We start from the raw sequence: 18,867 nt of genomic DNA on the forward strand, positions 1-18,867 counted from the left end.
TTCAGTACATCCGCTGGTCGCTAAAAAAAGTGTTCAAGTAGAAAAAAAAATATGTTCTGAAAAGTTACCTTCTACTTTTTTTGGCGCGCAGTCGCCATCTTTTAAACAGTCCCAACTTTATTTTCAACGTACAGGCTACACTACAGCGTTCATGCCGCAAAATCAGACGACACAGACTGTAAACTCCGATTCTGGATTCTGCTAGGGGTCCCACATTAATTGCCTCTTAGGGTGAAATGCAGTGCGACACAACAGGTCTATATCTTCATTTTTATGTATGAATATACAGCAAGTTAAATAAGTGCCCTCCCTGTGGAAAACAACACAACGTAACTAGAGAAAACTGGGAGGGAGTTCAGAAAGATATTACCATCGCTTCATCTTATCAAGGTATTCAGACTTTGTTCGCAGGGGGTATAGGCCTAATAAACGAATCACAAATCCTTTATTTATGACCCTTTAGCTGTTAACAGGACGTTAAACAAATTAAAACCAAAGCCAATCCTTCCTTCATGCACACCAACATATGATGTACGTTCACTACATGCAGAGGTTACACAAAAACATGAAAACCAACGAACAGTTCAGGAGGAATTGCGCTTACAGATTTTCTGGAGCAGATATTAAAATTCCAAGTGCCACAACTCCAGGAAAAATGGCTGAATTACAAATTATTTTCTTTGTGCACACCAACATATAATGTACTTTCACTGTGGCAAGTAACAACAAAAATCAACAAACGGTTGAAGAGGAGTTGCGCTTCCAAGGTTCATGTTCAGACGGAAGAGCAGATGATTCCTTTATAACCCCTTCCCTACCAAAAAACTTCGTTTGCAGGGGTATAAAAGTAACATTGTCTGACCCCCTCGTGTACAACTTTTTTAACGTATTTTAAAATATTCGATTTTTGAGACCTTGAATGAATGGTTGATCGTCAGCAATATTTCCCAACCTAATGCAATTCATTTAAACGATAAGCCGCTAAATGTCAATGCCTTTTGGTTATTGAAAAAGATGGTTTTATGGAAAAAAGGAAAAGAGCAATTAATTCATTTTTTTATCAAAATTATGTATAACAAATTGTCAAATACAAATTTTTTGGGGGATTTAAAGAGTAAAAGAATAAAGAAAATCAGAGAAGTTTATATTATATGTAATATATACGTCTCTGGGGAAATTAACGTGTACAAATTAAGAGCATTATATAAATGTTGTTCCATTTGCCATATATTTTCCTATTAATTCTCCCATATAAATACGTTAATTCTTGTTTAAACTGTATTTTAAAAATTCAAGCTGGAGACGACAATAACTGCGTAAATACCGGTTGACTACATACTCATTCATCCTTTTAACACCCGCTAAGAAGGCATATTCTTTTTTATTTATAATTAAGAACTAGTGCAAGGCTAGTGTTCTCGTGTAAATAATATAGTAGAGTTACTTCCCTTATTCTACCAATGAAAATCGTACTTGCATTTAGGTCAACCNCCCCCCGCCGTTTGAACAACAACACTCAATAGTGTTTCTTCTTTTGGTATACTTACAGTAGCTTTCTTAAACAGGTTGGGCATACGGCGTATATGGGTAATAATCCTGCACTTGAGTAATAGTTACCCATTTGAGTAACATTTTTTTAATGAAAGGGAATAAAGTATAATGAAAATACCACAGGAGTCTGACGTTTAATTAATATACTGTATGTATAATAGTCTATATATAAAAAAAAATACCTCGTATACTATAAAAAAAACTGTTGTGTTTTTTTTATAGTATACGAGGTATNGTTTCAAGACCAACTGGTCCCTTTGTCAAGCTATGACTGAGTGAGAGATTTGTTTTTTTACCTGTACAACGATGTGACGAAATAGTATATATTTGTATGTCACTCGACTCGGGACGATAGGGTTACCTATCTCAAAGTAAAGCTTGTCGTATAACATATTTCCAAACTGATGAATCTTATTGGAGGTATTGGTAATTCCTTTTTTCCCCACTTTTAAATATTGATGTTACGTTGATTTGCATTCATACCAGCATGAAATTGAAAATAATAACCCGTTCAATCCTTATATGAAGACCTGCCTAGAGAGGCATCACCGCCGGAAAAGATTGATGAAAGAAAAGATACTCAACAAGTGATGCAGTGAGCAGCAGATTTTTGTTTTGTTTCTTTAATCACTGTAGTGTAGTCTGTTCGTTAAAAAAGTTGGGACTGTTTAAAAGATGGCAGCTGCCAAAACAAGTAGAAGGTGAGTTCTCGCAACTCGCGATGTGCGAATATGCTGTCCCAACCGTACTATTTTACAACTTTGCATCCAATGTCTCGACCGTACACAGTCGTAAGTTACGGAGTGTCCAAACCGTACAAAATAAAAATCGATATCACCTCTTTAAAATGCATATTTCTACTTGTTTGTAGCATATTCTGCAACACTGTTAGATTATCATTAATATATAAAGGCTTAACTTATATCATGTGTCGATATATACTCAGAATTATTCAAACTCGTCGTCGACTGAACATCCTGATTGCCGGCTCCTGTCATCTTGCAAACGCTATACTTTAATAAAGACGCTGTTTTTGAGTGGAATAACAGCACTCAAAGTTTAAACATTCGTATCAATATCTATTGCTTCAGTACATCCGCTGGTCGCTAAAAAAAGTGTTCAAGTAGAAAAAAAAATATGTTCTGAAAAGTTACCTTCTACTTTTTTTGGCGCGCAGTCGCCATCTTTTAAACAGTCCCAACTTTATTTTCAACGTACAGGCTACACTACAGCGTTCATGCCGCAAAATCAGACGACACAGACTGTAAACTCCGATTCTGGATTCTGCTAGGGGTCCCACATTAATTGCCTCTTAGGGTGAAATGCAGTGCGACACAACAGGTCTATATCTTCATTTTTATGTATGAATATACAGCAAGTTAAATAAGTGCCCTCCCTGTGGAAAACAACACAACGTAACTAGAGAAAACTGGGAGGGAGTTCAGAAAGATATTACCATCGCTTCATCTTATCAAGGTATTCAGACTTTGTTCGCAGGGGGTATAGGCCTAATAAACGAATCACAAATCCTTTATTTATGACCCTTTAGCTGTTAACAGGACGTTAAACAAATTAAAACCAAAGCCAATCCTTCCTTCATGCACACCAACATATGATGTACGTTCACTACATGCAGAGGTTACACAAAAACATGAAAACCAACGAACAGTTCAGGAGGAATTGCGCTTACAGATTTTCTGGAGCAGATATTAAAATTCCAAGTGCCACAACTCCAGGAAAAATGGCTGAATTACAAATTATTTTCTTTGTGCACACCAACATATAATGTACTTTCACTGTGGCAAGTAACAACAAAAATCAACAAACGGTTGAAGAGGAGTTGCGCTTCCAAGGTTCATGTTCAGACGGAAGAGCAGATGATTCCTTTATAACCCCTTCCCTACCAAAAAACTTCGTTTGCAGGGGTATAAAAGTAACATTGTCTGACCCCCTCGTGTACAACTTTTTTAACGTATTTTAAAATATTCGATTTTTGAGACCTTGAATGAATGGTTGATCGTCAGCAATATTTCCCAACCTAATGCAATTCATTTAAACGATAAGCCGCTAAATGTCAATGCCTTTTGGTTATTGAAAAAGATGGTTTTATGGAAAAAAGGAAAAGAGCAATTAATTCATTTTTTTATCAAAATTATGTATAACAAATTGTCAAATACAAATTTTTTGGGGGATTTAAAGAGTAAAAGAATAAAGAAAATCAGAGAAGTTTATATTATATGTAATATATACGTCTCTGGGGAAATTAACGTGTACAAATTAAGAGCATTATATAAATGTTGTTCCATTTGCCATATATTTTCCTATTAATTCTCCCATATAAATACGTTAATTCTTGTTTAAACTGTATTTTAAAAATTCAAGCTGGAGACGACAATAACTGCGTAAATACCGGTTGACTACATACTCATTCATCCTTTTAACACCCGCTAAGAAGGCATATTCTTTTTTATTTATAATTAAGAACTAGTGCAAGGCTAGTGTTCTCGTGTAAATAATATAGTAGAGTTACTTCCCTTATTCTACCAATGAAAATCGTACTTGCATTTAGGTCAACCAATCAAAAGCCGTGGCTTGTGTACGAAGTTTGAATCGGGGGGAAAACATGTCGGATATTTTTGAGAGCATTTTATAAAAAGAAAACAATCAAGATGTCGTTCAAGTAAGTATTATCAATAGATAAGTCATGTGAAATATTGCACCAGAGATCATTTTACTTGATTGAGGGCATTTTCGTTTTTTCCACCAGAATGAATCCGGTATGATTTCACTTGAACCCTCGATGTGCTTACCATCGGTGTATTTTGAAACGTATGATCACACAATATTTATAACTGATAATCATCTAAACTTATTTCATTTAAACACAAAATGATGTCGTTGAACAGTTACACCTTTAGACATTATATTATTCGTGGACGTNTAAAGTATAATGAAAATACCACAGGAGTCTGACGTTTAATTAATATACTGTATGTATAATAGTCTATATATAAAAAAAAATACCTCGTATACTATAAAAAAAACTGTTGTGTTTTTTTTATAGTATACGAGGTATTTTTTTTTTATATATAGACTATTATACATATATTAATTAAATGTCAAATTCCTGTGGAAAATACTCACCCAGCTCCTTCGACTCTTTTGAATATATCGCAATGTATTTAAAAACTTACAATTGCAAAAGATTGTCATGAGTGATACTGTGCTTTCATTTGCAGAATATTATGACGTTCATGGTATTAATGATACATTTCATTGCATTCTAGATCTCAAACCACAAAAAAAACTGAACCTGCTTGCATTTATATGTATCGATAAGTTTTAAATATAAAAATATATTTTTTATGAGCAATGATAACTTTGATCCGTCTTTATGAAAGTATTTTTCATGCTGCCTAGCTCTTAGTTTTTGGCATAGCAAAATTAATCCATGTTATAGAGATGCACAACAAAGTTGCACTGCTGGGAGCAGAGCTGGTCCAACACCAGGTTTTAAAACGTTGTAGACCTGATCACAACTGATTAATCGAAATGGGCTGGGTACGTCATGAATAACTCAGTAATTGTTTTGATTTGTGTATTTTCAGTAAAGAGAAGGTAAAGAAGGAGTTGCTACAGAGTTTGGAGGTAGCCATGTGTAAATTACACAGAATATGGAGTGAGATTGGTATCTGTGAAACACAACGCCAGGAAAGATCTGGGACTGTCATGTTGCATCTTCGCAATCTCCTGGATGAAATGGTTAATGAAGAGGAATCTTTGAAAAATTCCATCTCACAGAGAACAGAAAAATACAGACGAGAGTTAGATATTTTAACTGAGGAACTGTCTATGCCAGAATATAAGGTAAACTATATATATAATAAGGCAAAACAAAGTTATGTATCCGTTTAGGGTAACATATATAAACTCCCATACAGAAGAAATTGGGAAGCTAGGTGTTTTTTTTTATTCGACCCCCCAATAGTAATACACAAGGCAATAATATGCCTGCTCTTGACCAGTTCAATCTAATAATAAAAATGTAAATTATAAGCTGCCATATTTATTTCCATTAGATCAACTGAACCTATTTGGTAAATGAATGGTCAGGATAAATGAATGGTAGAATGTATATTCAACAATTGTTAACTTAATATTTCCTTTACAGTCTTACTTTTTTAGGTTAATGCACATATAGCACATATATACATGATCATTTTGATTTTCAACTCCATTTCTAGGTCAAAGTAGACCTGTCAATGCTCCAACTGGAGAAAGACTTGAAGTTGAAGTGTGAGACACTGGCGTTAGAGAAACGCGAGAGAATGAAGGCCTTACAAACTCTGAAGGAGGAGGATCAAAAACTGTGTGATCTGATGTGTCTGACTCCCTACTACATCCCCACTGGCACCACGCCGAGTGCTGAACAGTTAGAGGCCCTCGAAAAACATGTCAACTCTCTCAAAACTGAAAAGGTTAGACCAATTGAAACATGCTAGGAAGTTGAATGAGATTTGCTAAAAGACTTAGTTATTATGAACAGACAGAATATCAATTTGGGCTAGCCTGACGGTTTGGGTTAGTAGGTTTCATGTCATGTCTAATAAACATTTTCAATATTTACTGTGACAAACATACCTATATGTATGTTAGGTATAACTGCCTTTGGGATACTTTAGTACTCTAAAAGTGAATTGTTCATCCCTTGTTACACTTTAAAGTTCGAGCTTACATGTAAGTTTTGAAATTATTTTTTAACTTTCCCCACCTGTAATTTCATGGGAAATATTAGTGTTGTGAATCGGTTGAAATTTTATGATTGATCATTGTTTACCATTAACCAACCGATAATCGATTAATAATCGTTTTATAGAAATACATAGTGAAATCCTCCATGCTGTTGTTGTGAGTCACTTAGGCTAATAATAAAGGGATACCATGTAATTATGATATAAGAAATGCCTCTCTTCAAACACTGAATATGTAATATATAGTCCTAACTAGCAGCCATGAGCTAAAAGTAAGTCATGCAGTGATGATGCCAACAAATTTACATTCAGGGTAGTAGCTGGGGAAAATGTCTTCTGAAAACCTCCATAATATCTACACATGAGCATTCCGACTAAAATCAATCATGTATTTTGTACTCGATTGATCAGTTTGTTAGCCTAACTGACTGATGCTCGACTTAGTCGATTAATCAGAACACCACTAGGAAATATTGAAAATTTTCACTAGCCATGACATAAATTTACTTGTCAGGAAAATGGGATGGACCCTCAAATTTTGAGTTTAATAATTGATAAAGTAGTGAAATCTGTTGCATTAATTTATGCTATTTTTTGTCTCTCGGTTTATAAATGTCAACTAATGCTGTAAACCCAGTGTCAGCATGGATTACTCTCTAAAGTACTGGATTTTAATCTTCTGCTCTTCAGGTAAAACGATTTACAGAGTTTGTAAATATCAAAAAAGGGATTGTGGTGCTATTCCAAGAAATGGACAGAACACCAGAGTCAGACTTTGAAAGAGATGTTATATGTGAAGAAGACAACACATTCCAGTTGTCCGAAGACAACCTGAAATCCTTACGATTATTGAAGACGGAGGTATGTGAAATTAAAATCAAAAGATGCATTATAAATTAAACCAACCTATAGCTATCTTTACCCAATCACCATCCTTCCCTAAAAATATGCGTACACTTTTCCCTTAGGTAGAATACCAACTTCTGTTTAAATTGCGACATGTCATTAGAGCTGAAACGATACGCCTACCTCACGATACGATACGTATCACGATACAGCATTCACGGTTTGGTACGTTTCGATACGATACAACACTTAATACAATGCTATACTTAAGAAATAAAAAATATAATTATAAACGTAGTGTTATAAGCTGATTGAAGCTTATAAATAAAAGTAGCCAAGTGCTACTTTGGCTACCGACAGCGTGAGCACTGTGATTTTCCTCAAAATGATACAAAACTAAATGAAGAAAAAATAATAACAATTGTAAAATACAAATACAATCTTATAAAAGATGAATTCTTTCACTCAAATGGACAATATTTTATAAAAATAATGAAGTTAATATCTTCTTCCCTAATGAAGTGAACTCACAGTAGAGTGTTAAAGACTCCAGCACTGGGTGGGTGAACAGCTAAAATTTATTTACAGTTTAAAAAGTTTAAATCTTATAAAACATTTAGAATCATAGCTCTAGATCATCCATATTCTACTCGTCGCTGTGTACTTGTACCTAGGTTCCAACATGCTAAGCATGTTTTGAAACCCGCATTCTCAACTACCTAAACCGGCCTCATATCGACAGCAATGAATCTGCCCTTCACTGTTTTGATTGCTTCAAGTCGTGGACTTTTGATATTAAATTTTTGACATCAATTGAAAATGTCAGGAAAACACATTTGACTGTTACTTTTATGCCATCCGGTCAAACAAAACTATTTAAAGGGCGGTAATCCAATATGACTGACCTGAAACTCGAGAACAATAACCCAAGAATGACTTGTTTCTGCGTATATTGCGCACCCCCTTTTTGACATGACAATATTTACCTAAAAAAGTGCACACTATACGCACAAATTTACAATAATAGTAATGACTTCAGTGTTTTGTCGTCACTAATGTCTTTTTCTGTGGAGCCAGTGATGGCGATATCAAAGCCTTTACCTCAAGAAAAATGTCATGCTTCCTCTTTAGAAGGGAAGTCATATTTGTTGTGTTGCCTGTTTTTTAATTCACGTCAGTGAAACAAATAGTACACATATTAGCAAGTTTGTAAGGTTATCGTTTACTAAATGTATCCCCAGACAGGGGACCGTAATGATGCCCAACATTTTAACCTAATGGAGTCCTCAGAGTTAACATGTTGAAGAGACCAACCAATCAGAACCGACGTTATATTGGGGAGTGTTGTACTATCAGCCGAGCAGGCAGACATGTACTGACTGTGTGTACCGTGGGACCACTCAAAATAATCATGAACCGAACCGAAAAGAAATACTGTTGTGTATCGTTTCACCCTTACCTGCCATAGATTAGAATAAAAGATGTTTTCTCTTTCTTTTTTTGTCTTTTGATTAAGTTCTCATACAATCTTCCGCTGAAAGTATCACTAACATGTTCTTATCCAAACACAGAGATCTCACAATGAAAGGTCCTATCCTTAGATTAGAGTTTGTCTAAAGATCTCCAGGATCAATCAAATGTAGTCTTAGTCTCTTAGGTGAAGTCTCAACATTAAGTATTGTAATTTAACTAAGTTTGAATTCGATTAGAAGGAGGCAGACTGTGTTATCATGGCCACACATTCAGAGAACCAAAACATTTTTTTCCGGTACATATTGGTGTTTTTACAATGTATTACTATTTAAAAATACAACATTTTACAGTGTATAAATTATAAGAAACCTTACAGATGAAAGAATAACAAAACTAACTCATTGTCTGAAATATTTACTCTGACACTCTAAATTTAAGTTAGGGTTAAGAGAAATGTTACCATAAACTGTATTCAATCTGATTTTTCTACAGCTGGAGGAGCTTCTGGAAGACTTGCGTCAGGAGTCGGTTAAAATGTGGGATAGAATCCATGTCCTGTGGGACAGGCTAGCAATTTGCAGCGAGGATCGTGCTACCTTTTCAGGGGGCAAGGAAGGGGTGAAACCCATTGTCATGCAGGCTGTAAGTTCTCACTACTCTGAAAGACACTGCTCAACCAAAAGAAACCATCTTCTTAATACATGAACAGTAGTTTTAATTAAGGTAGTGAGTGCCATGATCCAGTGTTGTATCTCCAAAAAAGAAGAGTTCCAATTTGCTCCATATTTGTTCAGTGCTCACTTTCTATAACAAAGAGTATAAATATAAAGGAAGGAAATGTGAACTATGGACCCAAACTCTTGGTTATAAGGATAGATCATAGATCCATTATATGCTCTATGTTATATCAATAAAACAAGCTGTAGTTGTCTTTGTATCGATTTAGAGGAAATAACATAAATTTTATAGAAAAAAATGGTTTTAAATGCCTGTTTACTATAGAAAAATGATGGGACTCTCTACCTTAAAAGACTCAAACTTCAATTAAGAAAAGAATGTATGAATAATTCCTGCAGAAAGCATGCTGAATGTGTGTTTATTTTATTCATCTTTTAGAGAGATAGTAAAAAATCACAATAGCCTGAGGGGAAAGACCATTTCTTTTACAGTTTTAGCTATTTAATATATTTTGAAAGTGCTCTTTCTTTCTAAAATGAAAAAAATATTAATATTGCTGTAAACCATAGAGTATTTTACAGAACTAGGAATTAGGAGAGGGCTTGTCTAGGCATTACGCCTGTTGTCCAATTCCTTTTGAATTTGTATAAAATGTAATATTCAATAAAAAAAATGTGAAATGAAAGAACTATGACAGGGTTGGTACTCAATATAAGATTGTTCTATATGACAGATAAAAGAGGAGATCACTCCATGTGAAAGGCTAGTTTTCTATTTTATTTGACAGTTAAAGAGGAGATCACTCAATGTGAAGGGCTCAAGTTTTCTATTTTATTTGACAGTTAAAAGAGGAGATTGCCCGGTGTGAGAAGCTGAAGTATGAACACATGCAGCGTTTCGTGGACAGTACACGGCGGGAACTGTCAGAGTGGTGGGATAAGTGTTACTTCAGCCAGCAGCAGCGTGATGCCTTCAAACCCTTCCAGATCAGCGGTAAAACTCAACATCAAATGCTCTTCCTCACACTGATCAGTCTTGCCTCTGATAAGGTTGTGATAGTGCAATATATATCAAATCGAAATTACTATGACGTCGATCAATTTCTAGAGCTCTAAGTACTGCCCCATTTGGTGGAGGGAAAGGGAATTACCCAGAATTTTCTACATGTGTCTTAGACCATCTGTAGATTTGTTTATCAGCTGAAGACTACCCACCAATTAATTTTTAAGTTTTAGACAAAATGTTTGCATCTTGGTGATTTGTCTCCTTCTAATCATTGAAGAACCCTCAGAAATGCTCAAGGTTGAAAAATTGGTCAGACATCTCTGGCAAGGTCAAAGTGAAGCAGGTCATCAGCAGAAGTTTGACCTAGGGTTCATACCATGCTAGTTCCATTCTGTACAAGTTAAAAGTGATGCTGATTGCTGAAGAGTGTGATATGTCATGTTATATTGACTAAGTTAAAAAGTAGCTTTCATTTCAAAGACTTAGTGTAATTATAAATAATAGCCTGGCAAGTATTGCAGAGTTTCTTCAAGCATTTGGATTTTTTTTCACAGTATTATGTATAAAAATTAACGTGACTCATATAAAATAGTTTAGTACTAGTAGCAGAAACAAGCTTATCAAAGCAACAGCTGTAAAAATCTTTCAAACTGGCAGACAAAATGTCAATATTCTCACCAAAACATGTTTCCTTATCCCCTAGTGACCAGGTACCATAATGTTGGAGATTAACATAATCTTTCCCCACCTAGGGGGAAAGACCAGAGAATCTCAACCCAAGGGAAAAGATTCTTAAATGTCCAGCCCGAGGCTTTTGCCCGGCCGAGACATTTAACAAATCTCTCCTCAAGGGTTGAGATTTTTGTGTTTTGCTCGTTAAGTGTGGAATGATTATTTTTCTCCCACTTCAAATACAAGTGGTTATTTCATGAAATGCAAACATTTCTTTCATATTTTCCATCAGATCAGAGCTATCTTCCATGATTAACTATTGTTGACACTACATCATGCAATTGTATGACGGGGGAATCCCCCTGTCTTTACCCTTAGGTAAGACCGATATTTCTCCCACTCTTCACAGGTGTGTCTCCCTTTTAAGCCGGAAAAGATCAGCTTGTTACCCCCTAGGGGGAGATAGCCTCGTGCATAACAATAGTATGACATCACGTCATCAATGCATTGACGTCGCGTCAACAGTACAGCAGGCCATGGAAGACAACTCGAGTTTGTTGGAAAAACATATTTACAATCAACGCTTATATTTCCTGCTATCACCGCTTGTCGGTGGATTTGTGAGTGAAAAAAGATGGGAGAAAAACAATCATCCCCTACCTTGAGGGTGTGACAGAGAAATCTCCAACCCTCGGGATGTTATTCTCAAGTTTCTTACCCACGGCATAGCCTCGGGGTAAGACATCAAGAATATCATCCCTCGGGTTGGAGATTTCTCTTGCACACCCTCAAGGTAGGGGAAGATTTTATTAAACTTTCTAAGACCAGAAGTGTGGATATGTTTGTCTGATGGGGGCTTCAAAGTGGAAAGGCCAAGTGACACTTTTTATAGTAAATGTCATTGCTCTCCTCTAGCATATAATGGTCTGGTTTTACAATACCTCACTCCCACCCTCATGTTTACCACTGTGTAACACAGAGCAGATTTATATTTAATTTAGGATCTAGTGCACTAGAGTGGTTTCTCCTCAACCCATTAATGTTTTGATACCCTTAAATAATCTAGATTATACAGCATCTTTTAGCTAATCATTCAAAACACTTCAGTGTTTCCATCAAATTGTAGTATTATAACCCATTATAATTGTTTTCACACAGATGACTACACGGAGCAGCTACTTGAGCTCCACGATCTGGAAGTGGTCAGAGTACGGCAGATATACAACAACCATCGTCAGCTGTATGAAAACGTGGCATGCTGGGAGGTACTGTTCACACAGATGCTTGAGTTTGAGGTAATTATGATGATGATAAAAAATGTCAGTGTCTTGGATTTTAAAAAAAGTGGAATTTATTTGATTGTTTGATGATATGTGAATCATCAAAACAAAAATGTCTCACTCTGTAGATAGAGTGTGAAAATATTTGATATTGGATGAGGCAACACGAAATGAAAGTCGGACATTTTTAAACAATGACTAAAGAATTACCAGAAAAGTGGGAATACAGACATATTTGGTGGTGGTATTGGCAGTGACTGGTTTTGACAAGTAACAGTTTTTCAAACTAAAAGGGAAAATGAGATCTTATGTCCGCTAGTGGGGTTCAGTGAAGTTCTGCATACCCAAGGTGATTGATTCCTTATGGAATTCACTAGTCCAGCCATGAGAGTAACTGAAATTCAGAAGAAGAGATGACCTGAGACTCCATTTTATGTTGTCTGGTCATGTCTTTTTTAATTTCTCAAACTGTATCAAGTCTAGACATATCTCTTCAGATAAATTTAAAAGATACTGTCTAGATATTCTTCTTCAATATTTGGAATATGTTGTTGACATTGAAGAAATCGCCATTGGTGTTCATTTGTTGCCCATCTTGCTTCAGAGAAAAGCGTGTGATCCCAATAGATTCAATAACAGGGGAGGTAATCTCCTTCAGGAAGAGAAGGCAAGGAAGAAACTCCTCAAGGAACTGCCCAAAGTAAGTAGATTTAAGGTTTAAATAGTTGTCAGTAGGGTGTTGTAATACAGCTGAAGTGTATGTGTACTGTATGGGTGTTAAATTTTGCAGCTTTATATTTCATGGTCGTCACGTTTAGAGCTAGTTTGCAGGGATACAATTTTACTATGGTACTTTTGTATTTTGTGATGGGATTCATTTTACAATTTTATTTTGGAAAACAACCTTTTTTTTAATTTTATTTTTTATCTTCAGTATTTAACAGTAAGCGTGTAAACAGTTCTATCTTTTGTGGTTGTAGTACATATTCACATAGATTATAATTCATAAGCTGTAGATAAATATTGCGATACAGCAATATTTCGCTTCAATATTGCAATACATTACAATATGTATTTGTCATCAGTGCTTTCTACTAAGTGTATTTTTTAACCCAAGCCCTGTCAGATCATGAAAGATTTCTTCTAAAAATATGTTTTATTGACAATTTGAAGACTTAAATTTTCCAGTCAGAAAATACATTTGGTATATGACCCAAACATCAGAATTTAAGGAATTATCCCAAAGGGTTGATTTAAATTAGATATTGTCGACAAAAAATACTGTTTGTCATAATGTGCGAACTGTCGTAGAAATACCAGGCATGAACGAGTGTAAAAACTGCTGTTTCCTGTAGTGATTCTGTTATGCCTTGCACAGGTTGAGGAGGAGGTGAAAGAGAACATCGCCGACTGGGAAAAGGCCCAAGGACAGCAGTTCCTGGTGGAGGGCGAGCGGTTCATGGAATACATAGAGTCCCGATGGACCAGGTACCAGAAGGAAAAAATAAAAGAAAAAGAGGACAGGGTAAGAAATAATTGGTGTTTAATTTCATATATATAGGGTGTTAGCAATCCTCAATACTCCAGGGGTTACGCTTTGCCTCCCATGTCATAGCTAAATTGAAGGCCCCTTTTTCAAGGCTGATACCTGTCGTTTGGAGATTACCGATGAAACAACACCTGACTTCAAAGACGGCAAATTTTACAGTTACGCGACCTTGAGATTCTTTGATGTACATCAAAGAATCTAACTAATCTGTTTGTGTCATCCACCAGGTGGTGCACACTGAGTCTTCAATTTTGCTTTGACATATTCCAGGGGTGCAGAGAGTTTAAGTGAGCGTAACCCCTGGAGTATTGAGGATGGGTACTAGCCTGCAGGCAGATTATAATAAATAATTATAGCATGGTGTTGCGGAATTGTAAACATCTTGGAATAATATGGCAGGTGGATGAAACAGAATTTTGTGCTTTTCTGAGTTTATGCATTGGGAGATTTTGCCTGAGAAATACATATTTATATATACATATATGTAAAAGTTTGCATTTATTAAATGATCTTTAGAGACCAGATTATCTTGTGCTAAGTCATGGAATATCTCAGGGATATTATAGCTTGTAACAGTAAAGCCAAAAAAAACGTCTCTGATAGTATTTCTCAAAGGCTTGGTTTACGGGACTACTGCTAATTTTGCAAGCTGGGATATTAATAAAGAAATTGAATGGTCTAATGAAAATAAATAATCGAAGGATATTATACGCGAATTTGCAATCGACACAGGAGAAATTAATCAAGTTAATGTATTCCCACAGAGTAAAGCCAAGGCAAAGTTGATGGAGGAAGAGGTATTCTTTGGCAGTAAACCTAACACTCCCGCTAAACGGCGCTTCCTCGGGACCCCCAGTAAAACACCATCAAAGATGAGGAAGGTGAGTGACTGTGTGCATCTTAAAATGTTGGTGTCAAGTTTTATATCATTTATTATACATGTACTTAATAGAAATAAACTTCAGAATTCTGAGCAAAAAGTCTTTTCATCAAATACATAATGTGAATTTGTATTCTAATTCCAAATTTTTTAATCCCAGAGATGTTTTTTTTTAACCATATTATTTCTCATTTGATGATGTAGTCACTCCTGAAATCTGGGGACTTTTCGAAAATTGCATCTTTTTTACAGTCAGCTTTCAAGACACAAAAGTTATTTGGCAAGTTCTGAAACCTTGGTTTCCACATGCAAATAAATAGTATTGTAATTGGGAAAGAAGTCTTGTGGTAAAACAGTTGAAAGAATGAACACTAATTTTTGGCTAGTGTGAGTTTTTGTCGTGGACGTGTAGGTGACTAGTGTGTGGTGCAGTGAGTGATCATGTGTTGTGTTTTGTCTTGTGTCACAGCTCAATGATGGTGGAGTGTCTGTTCAAATGTCCCTAATCTCAAAGGTAACACTTTCAGCCAGCCTCCTCCTCCTAGTAATATATGCTCTGACACAGAATATAACCCAAATCACAATCTATGGTCAAGAATCAAGATTTTCACAATAACCTACTTTTCGTAAAAACAATCGTGTCTTTGTACCTTTGCTCTTGATTTTGTTTCAAGTCAATATTAAAAATACACTTCAAATTATTACAAATTTTTCAAGGCATGATGTCCACATATGAATTAGGTTGATATGCATGACATATTTTTCACACTCAAAATTTTATTTTTTGTTACTGTATCTCTTATCCCCTCGCAACGAAAGTTTGAGTGGAAATCTATGATTCCACCCTATGTTAACTCTTTGTCAACTCTCTAGTGACTTCATTCCTAAATGGAATTTCATGAAACTTCATACAAGTGTTTTGTATGGCAATGCATTGAACAAGTTCGTGTTTCAGGTTTCTATGTTGAAGGTCAAGGTCACTGTTACTATTTTTAGAAACAAAAATGGCATTGCTCTTGCAACTTCATTTTCTCTTACATATATGTCACAATGTGTGAATGCAAGGGAATTTGTATCACTTGTGATGCCTTGTTAATTTATTTTTTTATTTTTTTGACTCTGTTACCATATTTACGTATTGTAACATTGTAATATGTAGAACTCAAACAATTTAATACATGCCATATGATTTGAAAATACAAAGTTCAATATTTTAAAACAACTTGGTCTGGAAGATTTATTGTTTTGTAGAAAATGATCCCCTTGATAGACATTTCAGCTGTTTCAGTTTAAAGAATTGGTTTATAATATTGATGTTGTAGACTTAATAAGTACAGTATACATAAATCCTAGAAATATCTCAATAAGAAGTCTTGTGCTAATAGTTTGCCTCCACCCTGCATGACCCCAGATCTATTGTTTCCTGTTTCTTACTGCACTGTTTGTTGCCATTATGGTGCTCTGAACTGCATGGGCAAGGATTTAAGTTTTCTCTTTCATACTTGTTTTCAGCTGCTTAGCAGTTGTGTTATTGAAAATCTTTTTGATTTTTAGCTCGACTGGCCCAGATGGCCAAGTGAGTGTATTTTGTGGCCTCAATGATCTGTCTTCCTTTTTACTGTGTTTTAATCAAGAGAGAAACTTAGTGTGTAAGAATAATAAAAAAGTAAAAACATTTCCTATTAAGTAATGAATTCACTTTGAAAAATGAAATGGAGCACAGTGATTTTTTTGTCTACTTTTACCGCTGAATTCAGACTGCTCCCCCTTGCAAAAATTGTTTCATTTCTCCCGAAATGAAGTGGGCAAAAATGAGGAATGCATTCATTATGAAAAATAATGCGTTTTTTCCCCCAATTAATGTAGAAACAGGCTGTTGCAAAATTTTAAATAATGCATTATTTTTCCAATTTATGTACATGTAGTCTTAATCAAGCTGTTGCAAAATTTAGGTAGAAAAAGAACAAAGATAATAAATTTCCACAAGTTGATGCCAGTGACCAGAATTTTAATTCCAAAGGATGCAGTTGCGTTAAAAATTGATTGAAAAAAAAAGACTTTCTTCACAGATCAGAATTATTATTTTTGTAAAATGTATGAGTGATAATTATTCACTGGCCCCTTGCTATACTTTATAATGTGAAGATATAATTTGTGTAATACTTACAGCACGAAATGAAAAAATGAAAGTGAAACAGTGTCATTAACAGATTTTGTGGGGTTTACTCTTTTAAGTATTATTACATGTAGTTGAAAAAGTCTGGTCTGTTATGTTTATTTCTAATGTTCTTTGAATTATAATGGCGTATTCTGCAGACTTTTTACTGCATGTGCTTTCATTTTGCTTCCTGTGTACAAAACGTGAATATATATTCTATTGAATTGATATATCAGCCATTATGTTAAAAGTGTTTTCATTGCAATCTCATGTACTTGGTTTTACTGTATACCATGAAATTTTGAAGTTTGATTTTCACCATTATTGCCCTCTGCATTGTCATTACTAATATTAAAGGCGACTTTGCCACTGGGCAATATTGATTTTACTGGTAAATGATGAATATTTGACTGAGGGGAAGTTTCTCTGTATACAGTATCAGTTTAATATCAGTCATATTTAGTTGTTATGGTTGGACAGCATTAAGAACTTTCATTACCAGAAATACCTTCAGTAAGACCCGTACATGGACACAGATTTAGTTGAAGCTTTATTTTCTACAGGGAAATGATACCACCCGTACGCCAGGATCCTGTAGCAGAATCGCTTCATGTAGCCGTATACAGCATAGCAGTGTGTTCGCCTCCCCTTATCGTAAACCCCCTGCATCTACAAGTAAATTGGTGAGTTATATATGTATAAGAAATCAAAAGAAATCTATTTGCTTCTGTTTTATCATGCCGAATAAATTTTACTCAGATCATCGGGTCATTTATGTTGGTCCGGTGGCATAGATGCAGATCGAGAACACACCATTCACAAGGACATCCGGGGTTCATCTCCCCGATTGGAATACATGGGTTTTCTTTTTTCCTCCACATTGAGACTCCTGTCACCCTATCAGAAAAACAAGAGAGATTATGTATAAGTTGTAAAGACTTGTAACGTAATTGTTATAAAATTAATGAAGTTTACGTTGAATCATCAGTGAGAGGTCATGGTAATCACTTGCAGTCTTCGAATGCCAGCTTACTTAATAAAACTAGTAAAATAGAGATTCTATTAAGATTTGAAATACTCTATGTGTTTATAAATGGTCAGCTCATTTTTATTATTTCTCCACCATGTAAATTTAAAGGTAGTTAATTATTAGACAGTAGAAATATAGGATTTTATTCAGATTTTTCCCCACTCCAGTGAGAAATATCAAAATGTTGAAAAAGAACAACTTTGTAGATTCTAAGCAAAGAAACTAAATAATACAAGACCAATGGATATATAAACAAATCAGAAAGCTAGAAATGTGCTTGTTTGATGTTTGACTGTCCCACAAAGTGACGATGTTTGGACATTCTGAGGCGCTCCTGCTGTTTATTACATGGTCATTTTTTTTCATCATGGCTCTGAAAATGTTATATATAAACAGAAAATCTCATGGATTTTCTTTGAATATCATTAATTAGATTCACTTATGTGGCAGAATACTGCAGAATTGTTTTCACCTGTGCTGGTGCCCTCGTCTATTTTACATTTTGCCACACATGTGATTACAAATGGTACTCAATGGGGGACTATCTTGTACACTTGAGAATCCACCAAGCTAGAAATAAAAGAAGAGTTTGATTGCAATTATTTAACAAGAGCAATTTGTTTAACCTTTTGTAGACCCCTGCTGGTATAAAGTCGGGTAAAATAGCCCGGCGACGGTCCAATCGCATCGCCCGTAAAGTGCTGTCGGAAAAGAACACACAGGACAACCATGCAGTGACCAACGAAACCATGTTTAGTCACACGACGGTAAGCAGCTGCTTCCAGCCCCTCACAAATACAGGAGAGCTATCCGTCGTGTCAACTGGGGACTACAAGGAATTTGAAGTTTGTACCATTTATTTTATATCTCATCTGTGTACTAATATCACAAGCCTCCTGTCATATCTTCATCATTCCAAGGAGAGCTCTGCCAGTCAACACTCCTAATTGCCTTCTTAAAGTTCGGCTCATCCTCGACACACCAGGAGAAACGC

At 35.4% G+C, this 18,867-nt stretch overlaps 1 protein-coding gene across 1 annotated transcript in view; it reads left to right on the forward strand.

Moving 5' to 3' along the window:
• Positions 1-4,145: 4,145 nt before the first annotated feature.
• The window catches only part of LOC110450018, a 79,586-nt gene continuing 64,864 nt past the window's right edge, over positions 4,146-18,867 (forward strand). The window contains exons 1-13 of the mRNA XM_021497225.1: positions 4,146-4,231; positions 5,160-5,418; positions 5,796-6,029; positions 6,993-7,163; positions 9,114-9,263; positions 10,142-10,292; positions 12,135-12,271; positions 12,861-12,956; positions 13,635-13,781; positions 14,570-14,686; positions 15,155-15,199; positions 17,407-17,526; positions 18,509-18,718. Of these exons, the coding sequence (XP_021352900.1) occupies positions 4,221-4,231; positions 5,160-5,418; positions 5,796-6,029; positions 6,993-7,163; positions 9,114-9,263; positions 10,142-10,292; positions 12,135-12,271; positions 12,861-12,956; positions 13,635-13,781; positions 14,570-14,686; positions 15,155-15,199; positions 17,407-17,526; positions 18,509-18,718 (1,848 nt within the window). The 5' untranslated portion in view covers positions 4,146-4,220. The remainder of the gene's footprint in view (positions 4,232-5,159; positions 5,419-5,795; positions 6,030-6,992; positions 7,164-9,113; positions 9,264-10,141; positions 10,293-12,134; positions 12,272-12,860; positions 12,957-13,634; positions 13,782-14,569; positions 14,687-15,154; positions 15,200-17,406; positions 17,527-18,508; positions 18,719-18,867) is intronic.

Source organism: Mizuhopecten yessoensis, unplaced genomic scaffold, assembly GCF_002113885.1.
Source record: "Mizuhopecten yessoensis strain PY_sf001 unplaced genomic scaffold, ASM211388v2 scaffold4899, whole genome shotgun sequence".
Taxonomy (NCBI): Eukaryota; Metazoa; Mollusca; class Bivalvia; order Pectinida; family Pectinidae; genus Mizuhopecten; species Mizuhopecten yessoensis.